The sequence below is a fragment of the Rhinolophus sinicus genome, chromosome 2, assembly GCF_057876585.1.
Source record: "Rhinolophus sinicus isolate RSI-liver-muscle chromosome 2, RSI-T2T, whole genome shotgun sequence".
NCBI lineage: Eukaryota > Metazoa > Chordata > Mammalia > Chiroptera > Rhinolophidae > Rhinolophus > Rhinolophus sinicus.
In genome coordinates, this window is record NC_142502.1 from 94,540,134 (window position 1) to 94,555,293 (window position 15,160).

A 15,160-nucleotide genomic window follows, 5' to 3' on the forward strand; every position below is an offset into this window, starting at 1 on the left:
GAAGGCCAGCAACTGAAAAATCCAACAAAGAAGGCCAAAGAAGATCAAACACTTTAGGGCAGTTTTCCCTCAAGAACTGCACAGGCAAATCACCTCAGGTCTAATTTTCTGAAGTTGTTTCCAGTGGCATTATTTGGTTGTTTCAGTCAAAGTACATTTAAATTAGAATGTTATAAGGATACCAACCTCAAGCCTCTTTTCAAGCGACTCAATTCTGTCCTTTTTGCTTGCTAGGTTGGCCCGTGTGTAGCGGCTCTGCCCAGGGAGATATAACACTTGACTGTAGCATTCTTCCCACACCTGGTTATAAGCTTCGCTTGAGAGTTCTCCATGGCTCATACCTTGTTTTACCACTTCCATCTCCTGTACCAGAACGTCCTGGGCCTGTTTACAATAATAATTTCAGTAAGTTTGAGTACTAGAAATACTTGCCATCAACAGAAAGCTATAAAAGACTAGTTTTTCCTCCTTTCGGCAAAGGAAAGGTGTTCTGGTTGACTGGGGTTTTTCTGGAAGAGGGGAACAACACCTAAGTAAAAGGAATGAAGAGCCTGTAAGTCAATGCAGACTGGTCTGAGAAGGCAAGCATCCACGTATCCCCAACAACATAAATGTCCTTTCCTTCACTCATTATAATAGTAGCTACCATTTCTCAGGTATCTACTATGTGCCAGGAACTGGATTTAATCGTTTTACCTGTATGTATTATCTCCAAACCCCACAACCACCTTACAAAGTAACCAACATTAACTTCATTTTGAAATTGATGAGAGAGATGAAACAACTTGTTCAAAAGCACATCACTAGTAAGCAGTCGAGGCTGGATCACGCCCAAGCCAAAGACCATCAGTGCTTGGGTGAGCTCCCTCAACTCTACCATCCCTCCCCACACCTAGGACTTCACAGGATCATGAAAGAGAAGTAGGCATTTTTTTGACATGTGCCTTTTTTCTCATCTGATGGAATGCCCCTGACATTGCCAGAGAATGAGACTGGAGGCACAAAGTCAAATAACAAAGGATCACAGACCAGCTTTTGTTCACTACTAAAGAAACAGTTTAAGATCACAGACGGGTGGGTGGGGCTTGGACAAGCCTGGGTTCAAATCACAGCTTTACCATTTAAGTAGCCGTCTGACAATAACATCTGAGACTATTTCTCATCTGTCAAATGGGGATAATACACATAGAGACCAGCCCAACATCAGACACACAGACTCCGTGAGCCTAGCACATCAACTTTTTCCAGCGCTTTGCTTCATGGTCATGAAAAACTGACAATCACTTTTTGTGCTTTACAGAAAGCTTTCAATCATTCTAGTAATATTAGAAAATAAACACAAACCAAAATATGTAGAATCAAGAGACATGAGCAGCACACAAAAAATTTAAACAAAAATGTGGAAAATCACATCTATAAAAGATAAAGAATGTACACCTTAAACAATACCCTTTAAGGAAAATAATAAACCAATTTTCACATACTTAATGAAAATTTGACACTTTATTATAAGAGAAATGGTATTTTACTCTAAATACCATTCAGAGCACGTACGTAGTAAAAAATTGACAATTCCAGCTCTTATAATTCTGAGAGAGTACAGCTAAGTTATCTTTAAACTTTCCAAAAAGAATCTGCTAAGTAAATAGCTGCTTTGAATTCTTTCTGGAACAAACAAGACTATAAATAGATAAATAAAATATGGCAGAATATTTAAACTAGTTTGTTTCAAATAATTCCGAAGCACTACTTACAATTATTATTTTCAAATATTTTGTTAGAATCTATCCCCTACAGAACCAATAGTAGCAACGACGTGATCCTTATTTCAAGTTTCCATACATACAATACAGTTAAGAAAACTTAATTCCAAAATCCCATCTTCCCCTCACATTTTCACTCTCAAAAGAGGAAACTGTTCAAGGATCAAGTTCATAGTCCCATTCTCCACCCCATCAATGACTAAATGTGCGTGCCACAGCGCAGGCACTCAACAGATGTCCATTTCCCATCGCACTTTACTTAAAAAAAAAGTAATTCAAAGTTACTCAGAAACCAGGGGCAAATTGTTGAAATAGAAATCTAAACCCTCCTTCCTGTTTCTATTTTCTAAAAATCCTGTAATAAACATGTATTACTTATGCAATAAGGTAAAACACAAAGAAAAAGAGGGAAAGGGAAAGTAGAGGAGAAAAGACAGAAAAATAATCTTAATTTTTTTCTCCCAAGTATGCGTTAGCCCATCCCAATCTATAGGTTTATAACTGCCCCTCAGGGATAAAGAGGAAAGAAAAAAGACTTGTAAGCTAATGACCACTCCAACCATAAAACCAAATTGCATTTTTTCACACCGTTGTACAGATTTCTCTTCACAACCACAGCTGTTTGCTCCCTCAGAGCAGAAAGAATAAAAAGCAATGCATGAAGCTGCAGGACAGACTTTACAGAATAAAACATTTATTTCCTTATCCAAAAAGGACATGGGGAAATCATGTAAGGGAATAAGTTCAGTAAGAAATATTTCCTTTCTTTGAATAAGTGAAAGGTTTGATCTGTAAACATTTTTAATATAGTCTTGCTTTTTTGTACTCAGCTAAATAAGTGCCGTTTGAGTATTAAAGGCATTCCATTCTATTCAGAGTTAGCAGAGCTAAACAGAGAAAACGGCAATTGCAGTCACTGTCAATCGGCACATGGCCAGGAAACAAAAACACCTTGTCACCAAAGTCAGTGTTTATCTGATAAAGGTCTATCACTGAACGTGGCAGCTGGGGGGGCGAGGGGGAGTTCCTTTTATAACATTTAATAGGAATACTTATGTCCTAACCATCTATTTCAGTCATTTTTGAGTATCAGTATGGATGGGGGGGAAAAAGTTAGTATTTGTCCAAGACACACCGTTATCAAACAAATACTTATATCTCAAGACAGAAATATTCCTGCTCAATCATACCTTTTTCAGATCGTCTTTGGAGAACTTTTCATAAGAGTTATGTTCCAGATAGGCAATGTGCTCTGAATTATTAGTAGCAAATCCTACAGTTTTTCCTTTTTTATTTCCAGACGGTTCATAAGGGTGATGTAGAAGGTCATAATGAAGCATTGTAATCATTTCTTTTTTGATTAATTCTTCACTTTTCTGTAAATCTGTTAAAGGTGGTTCTACATTTAAGGGTCTTAGAATAGTTTCATTTACCTAAAATTTTAAAATAAGTATAATTACCAAACATATCGCTGCAAAATACTAATATTATTACTTGTTCTCGCATGAATTGAACAGCAGTTACACATTTTCAAAAGAAAGTCTTTTTTTTCCTTCTAAAATCTTATTTGTACCAGTGATTGAATCTGGAAACTGCTTTACTGAATTCCAGAGAATAGATGAAATTGTTTAACACACTTTATGAATGATCTAAAAAACATCAATCACATGAAAAGAAACTTAAAACTTCCTAAGCCAAAACTTCTAACACTTACTTCTGATGGTCTTGGAAGATCTTTCTGAACAGCTTTGTGCATTCGTTTCATTTCCCTTACACGTTCTGCATCTCGTATGGCCTAAAAAATTATTTTTATATCCATTATAACAGTTATACAGTATTTGACACATTTCAATAAAGGTGAAAACACTTTAGTCTATAAGAACATGTATGTTCAAGAGCAAAAACCTATAGACATCTGTAAGTTTGTAGGAAAGCAATATAAGGCAACAGAAATAAGTCTATTCATTTTCTCAGTAAAGTAGAAACTAAGAACTTCCAATGTCTACTAGAGCATTCTTCAAATTTATATAGCTGTAGCCAACAAATAATCAACCTTTTCTTCTCTCAATCAGATCCTAAACTTAGAGGGGACTCTTAATTACTCCTCCTGCAACACAACCCTTCCCTCCACCCCCAAAGCTACCAATTCTTAATTTAAACAGCCAGCCCATGAATGTGTTGTTTCCTGATTCTCTAATTAAAAATAATGTGGGATAACACATTAGAATTTCACACCATTTCTGAGAATAAATGTAACTCAAAGTAGCTAAGAGCACTAAACACAAAAAAGTAGTATCCTATATTCCCCACCAAAAACTACATTCATGTGGTTTCCCTCTAAAATAGGATTTCCAACGACGCCATTCTCACTCCAATCTCATGAAATTATTCAACTGCTAAAACCATCCTGAAATGAACTGCAGCAAGAATTCCTGATAGGGGTCACATGATTTCAGTTTTAGTTCAAGATTCACCACTTTCCAGCCATGAGACCTGGGAAAGTTAACTTAATTCAGTTGAGCCTGTTTCCTCATTTCTAAAATGAAGCTAACACCTATCCTATTTACATCACTGGGTTGTTATTGCAAATGAAAAAAGTAATTAACTATACGATATTTAGTACGAAGTGTTACTAATATTCTAGCATACTCTAAATTTCCAAATCCACATTTTTTATTAGTTTACATTGACCTAAAACCATTTACTCAACCAATCCAAAATGTGCTTGCTTTTAAGACTGCTCAGTAACACCTTTTCTTGGCTAGAGTGAAAAGCAACATCTAAAAGACTACTTACGTGTATCTTGAAGAAGCATAATGAACTTGACACAGGGTATTTAAATTGCTATGTACATATACATTTTAGGAATGCCTATTCAAGATATGCTGAGTATATTATTAATTATGTGAGTATATATTAATGCTGTAATTTACTTTATGGTAATTTTTTAAATAGTGAAAAGACTTTTAAATAGAGATCTCAAGACATTTAAAGGCTAGTCTGCACTCTTTGAGCCTGCTGGCGGATCCCGCGAACTCCCACTTCCCTTCCAGCACAATTACCCACCTGCTTTCGTGCATCCACATCAGCAGCGTCTTCAATGTATGTATCATCTATTTCACGGTCCTCCAGCTCCTTCTCAGCATTTTCTGGTAGAACAATTTCAAAGTCATTCTTAGGGGCAGGAAGGCCCAACAACCCTATACGAAGGTGTTCACGAGATTCTCTTTCCTGTAGAAAAGAATTGGTCCTTCTCAAGTTACACACATTACGTATTCAACTAACATTCTATAAGAGTTTCAAAAAAATAATTAGCCTAAATTTAATTCTAGAAACAATTCATAACTCCAGAGCTGAGTTTTTTAATTTCGATCTCCGTTTTTTCCCTACATTAAGACCAATCAAAAGCTTTGATTTGGAATCAGTGAATCACTCTGGGATATTCTAATAGAAGGTTTGGGAATTACCTCTGCATGGGCAGAAGAAAGTCCTTTAGGGTTTCTATTTACGGAAAACATTTCTGACACTGAAATTTAATAGCAAATGAAAAGAACAAGCTCAAAAGTCAATTTATCCTTGAACTAATAAAACCTAATCTGGAAAGATGCCTGAGTATGTGTGCGTGTGCGTGTGTATAACAGAAATACTAGATTATATGCAGTCCAGAAAAAACAGTCCATTGTTCCCAAAGGAAACTGCCTGGAGCCCAGTGTTCCCCAGTACATCCTTGGCTCACCTTTTCAGTCTCATTTCTGCTGCTCCGTTACATGTATGCTAAATATGAGGAGCAGATGACTTGCTACGAGTTGCTAAAAACTTGGTCTGTGCATACTCATGCTGTGGCCTCCACCTGGGACAGCTGCCACCCACCTGAGCATACCTCTTCAAGGAAGGCTTTCCTAGTACTCACCCAACAAATGTTATTATTTCTTTCTTTGGCCACCCTAAACATGTTGGTTTAACTCAATTGTAGTTCTTATGCTACAATTATTTTTGAACTTGTTTTCGTACTGCCAATCTCTCCAGCGTATAAATTTCTTTACGACAAAGAACATCTTGACTCAACTTTAAATCCCCTCAAGCGTCCCGATCCGTGCTCTGCACACATTAGATTCTTCATTTGTGTAATGCTTACGTAGCCATTCAGAGTTGGCGTAAGTTGGTATCAATTTGGGCACTAAAAAATTCTAAACTAACCAAGTGTATACATGAAGTTAGAATTAATTTGTAAACTGAAAACAGGCCAATATCACTGGAACTCATTAAAAAAAAATCTCACAAGTGATTTCTATGGCATCAGGTAAGTCCCAATAGTGATGTAATAAAAGCAGTAACATGGACCGAGCAAAACTGTAACTTTTATAATCACCTTTCTACATCACCATGCGAAATATACACACGAAACTTCACTAAGATCAGCAATAAACTAACAAATTAACTTGGCTTTGAGATCTAGATTGTCCTTCTTCCAGGGTCAAAATCTCATTTATGAGGCATTTGAAACAAAATTTATTTTACAGGAAAAAAAAGTTTAAATAAATGTATCACTCAAGAAAATATTAGTAAGTTATAAAAGTTGAAATCATAAAAGAGATACAAGGAGCATTACTATAGGCATGATCAGTATTCACAAACAGATTAAGAATAAGAAAAAGCAGGCATGCAACCACAAGGTCCCCATCTCAAGTACTGCAAACCACTCTACTTTGCTGACACTTGTAGGTGTTTAGATTCTTACGGTATATGTAGTAGGCACTGACAAAGCGGATTATTTTAATTTGGCACCCATGAGATTTTTTTTTTTAGTTTTTTAAGAGTATTAAAAAGGAATTGATATGTACCATTTGCTTCACGTAAGAGGGATCACTGTAGTCTGCCATTCCATCCTCGGGATTAATGTTTAACTTGTCTCGAAGAGGAGTTCTACCCGGGGTGGAGTTAACAACTGGTTTGGGAGTTGTCCCACTCCGGGGAGTAAGCCCTTCAGAGCCATGAGAGGGAGTCCTAGAAAAACAGAAATGCTAATGAATAAAAATGCCACTTTTATTTGTGTTATGCTTTCAAATGATTTTCACATGAATTATTTTACAAGGAAAACAATACATAAAGATTCCAGAAATTCTGTCTCCCTACCTGGTTTTAAGTTAGATCTCTAGGTTAAAATAAAGGTGTAGCTCAGCTAGCTTAGTATTTACACACAGTATTTTTAATTTCTTGACTTCAAACAGTCATTACATTTGACGTTTTCTTGCCTTCCAAACTAGGTCCACCAAACATTATTTCCACTTTCTCCTGCCACATCAGGGTGGCTGAGAACACACAGTGGGTACAGAGGTGAGCCACCACACTCACAAGCTCTCTGAGTTCAGGGTCTTCATCATATCATCTGTGCCCTCCCTGCCTATAGCTGTTCACTATCACATCATCAACAGTGGACCTACTTTAGGTAATTCTTCTCTTTACATTTTGTTTGGAAGCTAAACACCAGGCTTTTAGAGTCGTATTTAAATACGAATAGTTCTGAGTGAGGGCTAAGAAATCTCTTAGGAATAAAGTCCATAGACTTTGCAACTTAAACTTTAATTGCTCACAGCATTTTTTTTTTTTTTTGGTTGCTTACTTCCTGTATCTTAGCTATGTTCCAGACAGGTGGTGCTGCCAGACAGCTGTTCCCCAGAGGTGAGGTGAGGTGCTAGCGTATAAGACATGGTCCCTGCCCCCAAGGAACGTACAATCAAGTTGAGAGACAAGACATACACAGGGAAAGACGGATTGGGCTCTCTTACAGCCTTGCAAGAAGTGTTAATATATAAGGATTTGGCTGCCAGTGTTTCTTGATCCTGCTGTCATGTACAGTTGTAATAGTCTGAGATGTTTCCCATACTAAACAACCAGTAGGAGGACATATCCTAACATTTAAAATTAAAAGTAAACCCCAAATATTTCTAACCTTTAAAAGCTCAAATTTCAGTTTAATACGACTAGCTTCTATAACGCTGATATCTTAAAAATTCTTGGGCCAGCCAGTGGTTCAGGTGGTTGGAGTGTCAAGCTCCTTATGCTAAGGTCACCAGTCCGATTCCCACATGGGCCAGTGAGCTGCGCCCTCTACAGCTAAGATTGTGAACAACGGCTCTCCCTGGAACTGGGCTGCTGTGAGCAGCCGACTGGGAGAGCAGCCGAAGGTCCGCGTGGGCTGCTGTGGGCGACTGGCAACCGACTGCCTCAGCCAGGGGGGAGCGCAAGGCTCATAATACCAGCATGGGCCAGGGAGCTGTGTCCTACACAACTAGACTGAGAAACAACGGTTTGAACTGCAGTGGGGGTCGGGGGAAGGGAGGCGGAAGAAGGGGGGGAAATTCTTCTTAAAAACACAGTAGCTTAAAACAAAAAAACTGCAAACAAATACTGAATTCTGAACTCTACTTAATGATATGCACGAGGAAGGGTTTAAGGGTGAAATGGACTGATACCTGCAAGATGCACTGATAGATGGATATGCGATAAAACACAGTAAAATATTAACAACTGTAGAATCTAAGTGGTGGGTATATGGATGCTTGTTTTACCATTCTTTCAATCTCTCTGAATGTTAGAAATTTTCATAATGAAATATTAGGGAAAAGCAGTAATACGTACGAGGTCTGACAATTAAGTTCGCGAACTTGTTGCAACGATGTTGCTAACCGTTTTTGATATCAGAGGGATTATTCATTATGAATTTGTACCAACTGGACAGACAGTTCATCAAGTTTACTATTTGGAAGTGCTGAAAAGGCTGCGTGAAAACGTTAGACGACCTGAACTTTTCTCCGACAATTCATGGCTCTTGCATCACAACAACGCACCAGCTCACACGGCACTGTCTGTGAGGGAGTTTTTAGCCAGTAAACAAATAACTACACTGGAATACCCTCCCTACTCACCTGATCTGGCCCCCAGTGACTGCTTTCTTCACCCAAAGAAAAAGGAAATATTGAAAGGAAGACATTTTGATGACACTCAGGACATCAAGGGTAATACGATGACAGCTCTGATGGCCATTCCAGAAAAAGAGTTCCAAAATGGCTTTGAAGGGTGGACTAGGTGCTGGCGTGGGTGCATAGCTTCCCAAGGGGAGTACTTCGAAGGTGACTGTAGTGATATTCAGCAATGAGGTATGTAGCACCTTTTCTAGGGTGAGTTCGCAAACTTAATTGTCAGACCTCGTACATACATTCAAAAAATTGCAATTTTTATTAAATTCACCAAATAATCATTAACAATGGATTAATTTGCTTTTCGAAATCAGATAAAAAGTATTCAGAAACAAGGTGATAACATCAGAAACTTTACAAAAAGAGGCAAGCTCCATTTGGTATTTAAACATTTCCTGGACACTATTTTGTTATTTACTACTATGAGTGAGAAGAAATGAAAAAGGCAAGTTGATCACTTATTTCGATTCTCTGTTAACCTTATTAAAGCAAACATGTTATCCAAGTCCTCAGATTCAAGTTTTCTAAAACAGAAAACATTTGTTTATTTACAATACCTGAATGGGGTAGAAAGAACGGTGTTTGGAGTCTGTACAACCTGCCGCTGTGGAGTCACACCCGAGAAGTCGCTCTCGTGCAAAGGTGTGTTTAGTCCACCTTTTAATGGGGTGTCCACATTGGTTAGGGCCATGAGGTTCTGGGCTTCCTGATTAACGAGAAAGTAAAGAAAGTTTAGAAAGAAGAACAGAATCCTCTCTTCTGGTCCTACTACACAAACAACAGGCAGAATTCTTACACGTTTTCTCAGTGAAAGCCAAGAGACAGAATGACTACTGGGCCATGGCAGAATTCAATACTTGCATTCCTTCTGTCAACAGAACATAGCACCTCAGACGTTTAAGAACAAAGTTTTATGTCAAGAAATGCTTTTGTGGCCCTCACATGAAATTACCGTTACCAAAAGCTTCTCCTATTACCTGTGCCAAACTCTTCATAATCATAAAGAACTTAGAATTCAAATTTCCCAATGTGATCTTAGGCTAAGTGTCAGAACACCTAAACTTTAATCTAGCTTTATCACTAATTCTTTATCTAGTGTTCATTAGCCTCTCTGAATCTCAGATTCTCCTACTAGGAAGTTAAGACACTACCCACTGGCGCATCCACCTCACAAGAACTAACACAGGCAGGTTGGTTTCTGAAGTTTTGTCTGATCTTTAGGAAGGACTGACTATACTCTCTTGAGTCCTCCACCACTGCACCTACAAGTCTCTTAATCCCCAACTGATGGTCTGTGAAAGACTGTTATTTTTAAAGATAATCACAAACATATTTCTCATCTCACATGCTCTTGTTATAATCCAACCTTAATACTCCTTCCATCAAGAGGCGGGGTCTATAACCCTCCTTTTGAATCTAAGTGGGCTTGTGACTTGCCTATCACTAACAGAACGCAGCATTAAGTGACACTGCTGACATCCAAGGTGAAAAAAGTGCAGCTTCCCACCACACTCACACTGAAGCCCTGAGACACCATGGGGGAAGTTCCACTCTTGATGTCACCATGCTGTGGTGACACCATGCTCACCATGCTGTGAGCAAGTCCAAGCCACATGGAGAAGCTGAATTTATTCCATATTCCCAGATGCGGATCCAACCCACAGCCAGCAGCAAACACCAAACATGGAATGATGATGATTCCAAGCCCTATCCATCAAGTCACCCCCAAATGCTGAGTCGTCTTAGCTGAGGCCCCACACATCATGGAGCAGACATAAGCCATTCCTTCTATGCCCTGTCTAAATTCCTGAACCAACAGAAACCATGACCATAACAGAATGTTTAAACCATTAAATTTGGGGGCAAAAAAGATAACTGGAGCAAGGCTTATTCCATTATTCAGTATGTCTTTATTCATGGAAAGATCTTTGAATTTCACATTATCAAAGTCCTATGGGTGCTCTTTTTGCTATTCCAAATACAAAGCATTTTCCCCCATCTAGGCGCCCAAAAGGCTGGCCAGCTTTATGCCCTCCAGGAAGGAGACTGGAAGCTACTTACTTCTCTGGGGAATCTAACTAACCCAAGAGAAAAGATCTAGAAATACTGACATCAATAATTCCCCAATGAAACACCTCAGCCAGCTCAGCCTACAAGGAAGCGCAGAGTCAAGGAGCCTCACCCACACCCAAGGAGTTTCTCCTCAGCTTTAATTGCCCCACCTCTACCTACTAAATATAGGCACAGAACCAAAGATCAAAAGATATTTAAGAAGGGGGCAGCCAGATGGCTCAGTTGGTTAGAGCGCGAGCTCTCAACAACAAGGTTGCTGGTTCAATTCCTACATGGATGGTGGGCTGCGCCCCCTGCAACTAAGATTGAAAATGGCGACTAGACTTGGAGCTGAGCTGCGCCCTCCACAACGAGATTGAAGGACAATGACTTGGTGGGCCCTGGAGAAACACATTATTCCCCAATAAAATAAAATAAAAATAAAAAGGTACTTAAAAAAATAATTCATATGAAAGAGAATAAAACTAACAAAAGAAACGTAAAGAATATGCAGGGGGAAAAAAACCCGATAAAAATAAAACAAAATTATCATTAATAGCCTCAGAGAAATAAAAGAAGATATTCATAATTAAGAATTAAATATTAAAAACTGAACACATTTTTAAAAAACTCTTGGAAATTGAAACTATGACAGTAGAAATTTTAACACTGAATAAAGATAAAATTCAGAAAATTTCCTAGTAATAAGTCAAAAAGTCAATTAAAACAGAAAACCTGAGAGGAATAAAAAAGAAAATTTAAGGTCCATAAGAGAACAGATCAGTGAAAGCGAGAAAATTTTTTTTAATTTCAAAATAATTTCCCAGAATTGAAGGCCATGAGTCTCCAGAATGAAAAGATCCACCAAGCACTTAACACAGTGCTGAAAACAGATCCACACCAAGAAACATGCCTGTGAAAAAGAAAAGATCGTATAAACTTCCAGAGAAAGAAAAAAACAGGTTTCTTATTAACAACCTGAATGACACCGGAGGCCTCAACAACAATGGAAGCCAGAAGACACTGGAGCGCTGCCTTCAAAACTGAACAAAAACCATTTCAATCTGGAATTCTATACCCAGTTATATTACCTATCAAATAAGAAAGTAGAATAGTAATTTACAGATATGCCAGGTCTTAAAAATTCCATCTCCCATGGACGTTTCCTCAAGAAAGCTACTAAAGGAAATGCTTCATTAACAAGGGACTAAACCAAGAAAGCCAAAGACATGCGAACCAGGAAAGAGGGGACCCAAAGGACTTTCTATGGTGACAGTGAAGGGTAATTAAGAGAAGGAGCTATAAACAAATCTTAAGAGTAATCAGTCCAGACTAGAACATTGAGAAGTTCTGGGAAAGACTTCTCCAAAAAGATAATAACTAAAATTTGCCCAGATTATAGATTTACACAGTTAATGTAAAGTTTAGAGTTGAATTAGTGCTAAGTAATCAGAAAATTTAGCAACTGAATAAAACAAGTATTAACTCAAAGAAAAACAAAATACCGTGCATAATTATAAAGCACTTTGTGGCTCAGCAATGAATATAGTTTCCATAGTCATAACATAAACCATGAATATGGAGCTAACCAAAATTACGACGTAACTGTAATGGAAAATGAGGGAATGGAAAGAGTGCATGCATGATAAAGGCAGAAGATGTAAGAGAGCCAAATGTTCAAATTCTGGATGGAAAAATGCCTAAAACTGGAAGAAAAAAAAAATCAACATGTTACAAGTGTCTTCGCAATAAGGTAATAAGAACCAAGAATTGTAATTGATGCCTCTAAAGAGCAAGTGATGAGGGACTCAATTGTTTTCTTACTAAGCCTTATAGGACTACTTGACTCCTGAATCAAAACTTTAAAATTATATTTCTGACTATCAGAAAAAAGGAAATGAGATGTTAAGGCTAATAAAAGACTCAATAAGTGTTTTGTTATCCTCTGGCATGCAGATACCCTAAGAACACCCAGGGCTGTACAGATCACGTATTAAGGAGAAGGAAGGAGTACTGACGGCAGCCTACGCCGAGCTAAGTCCAGAAATGCAAGAAGTTTTAAAAATTACTGACTATACACATCTGATTTCTTTCTAGGATTGCTAGGCAACATGACATTTTACAATGCTGTGCTTTACTGACAGATACCAAAGACTGCATTAGAAGGTAGAAGGGCTGGCTTCAAAAAAACTATGACTTAATAAATGAAGAAAGGAAAGCACCAAATTACTGAATATGCTGAGTTAGCTTCCCTGCTCTAGAAATCGCTAAGATCTGTGCATTCAGGATTCAGTTTCAAACGGTTTACCCTAAAAGAAACAAAACCAAACCACTCAGTGTTCACCTTCCGAATGCTTCCAAGAACAACAAACAAAGTGAAAGGCTTCCTCTACTGTGTGACAGCTTACCTGCAGAATTCTGTCCTGGGAAGCTGGCGTCCGTGGGGTTCGAAGAGCAATGCTGTTGTTGGTGACGTTGTACTCAGACAGAAGAGTACTGGAGGCCGAGTTTGTGATGCCAGATTCCTCAGCAGTTTGACGGGCAATTTCACTTGCTTGGCCTACTTTCACAACTTCCTGGAGTTCTGCATCGGAAATCTAAAACGACAGTTATCACAGTAAACAATATTTTAACCAGAGAAGAACACAGCTTAAAAGGTTCATATTCCAGAAAGATAAATTGCTAAAACTGTGTGATGAGTACATGAGGTTCACTGTATTACTTTCTTTACTTTTTGTGGGTTTAAAAATTTCCATAATAAAGTTTTTAAGTCTTTCCTATATAATATGTGGGGGTGGGGGCGGGGGGAGGATTCCATGATATCAAGCTGCAAAGTTTTGTATGTATTTCCATACTGAAATTCTTTTAAACCAAGCAACATATTAATAAACCAAAAACATAAAATAGTATTGTTTGTACAAAACTATCATATGGTGGGATGACCGAAAACCACAGAGTCCACTTACCCATAAGATCCCTTAAAAAATCAAAATGTATTATCTTAGTAACTTTACCAAAATGAATATCCTAAGGAGCACTAAGAAAATAACAGGCAAAGTCCCAATTTAAGAAATATCACTAGTACTAGGAAGGGCAGAATCTGACAAAATTATTTTGTTTGTGCTGAAGAATCTTGTGTTGATACAGCCAGTGCACTCACTTGGGGAGAGAAGCTTCTCTGGCTTCCTAAGTCCATCACTGTGCTCCATTAAACTGTCCAGTTCCACAGAGCTATACTATTCGAAACAGAACAAGAGCTTATTCAGCTCCTCTCCTGTGGCAATCAATCAATAATTCCCTTTTCATCTGTACTTGCAAAAAACAAACCCAAGAGCTTATCCAAAATTCCCATGTTTCTACCCAACTATCATCAAGTCAAAGGAATAGAGTCCATGATAAGCTGAATGAGGAAATGTTTCTATCTCTCTTCTCCTCAACTCCCACGGTGACTTTCACTGCTGTTGGCTCGAAAAGTATGACAACAAAACATTTCCTAAAAGAAAGCAGTGAAAAGTCCACAGAGCCAAACACCATCTTTATCCTGGTCAACCACAAAAATGAGGCCTGGGAGCCCTAACCTGCTGACAAACTGATAACAGCTGACCATCAGTTACTAAACCATCACGAGTAGTTTAAGGCCTGGTATCATTATGCAGAGGAGGTGGTGCTTATTTATCATGCTATAATCACAATGACTTATTTTTATGTGGCTCACCTACTATACTGTCAGTTTTGCAGGGGAACCAGCACCTAGCAAAAACTTGGTACATAGGCCCTCAGATATTTGCTGAATTAATGGTTAACATATGAGTTCACACAATGAAAAAACTGCTTTTATCATATTACCTGAGGGGCAGGAAGTACTAGTTTGCTTCTCTTTTTAGTAAATTCAGAAACACCACTAGTTTGAAGAATAGCTGATGGCAAATCAGATTCTTTTTTCCTTTTCAAATGCTGCTTGTCTTTTTTTCTATCTCTTCCTTCTTTTTCACTGTCATGGATCAAAATAGAGATTTTTCTTTTCAAAGATACATATAGGCAATAACATTAAAAGCCATATAAATACTCTCATACAGTTTAACAAAATAAGCCCATTTCTAAGAAAACTAATAAACAATCAAAATAAACTATATACATTAAGTTGGTCCTTACACCATTACCTACCCACTATATTCAAGAGGAATGCAGACTTAGAATAGCTAACAATTATGAATAAAATGGGATACACTAAGTAATTTAAGTATTGAATGTTAAAACTATATAACTATAAAAACTATGACAATAAGCTAAATGTTATATACAACACAACATTAAAAGAAAAACACAGAACTATTCCGATATCACATATATTCATATATAAGTATGTGT

At 37.8% G+C, this 15,160-nt stretch overlaps 1 protein-coding gene across 1 annotated transcript in view; it reads right to left on the reverse strand.

Moving 5' to 3' along the window:
- The window catches only part of CDC5L (cell division cycle 5 like), a 40,105-nt gene that overhangs the window by 12,122 nt on the left and 12,823 nt on the right, over positions 1 to 15,160 (reverse strand). Inside the window, exons 7-14 of the mRNA XM_019734745.3 lie at positions 14,639 to 14,783; positions 13,201 to 13,389; positions 9,298 to 9,446; positions 6,605 to 6,767; positions 4,830 to 4,994; positions 3,478 to 3,558; positions 2,954 to 3,196; positions 187 to 384 (exon numbers count right to left, since the gene is read on the reverse strand). Coding sequence (XP_019590304.1) covers positions 187 to 384; positions 2,954 to 3,196; positions 3,478 to 3,558; positions 4,830 to 4,994; positions 6,605 to 6,767; positions 9,298 to 9,446; positions 13,201 to 13,389; positions 14,639 to 14,783 — 1,333 coding nt within the window. The remainder of the gene's footprint in view (positions 1 to 186; positions 385 to 2,953; positions 3,197 to 3,477; positions 3,559 to 4,829; positions 4,995 to 6,604; positions 6,768 to 9,297; positions 9,447 to 13,200; positions 13,390 to 14,638; positions 14,784 to 15,160) is intronic.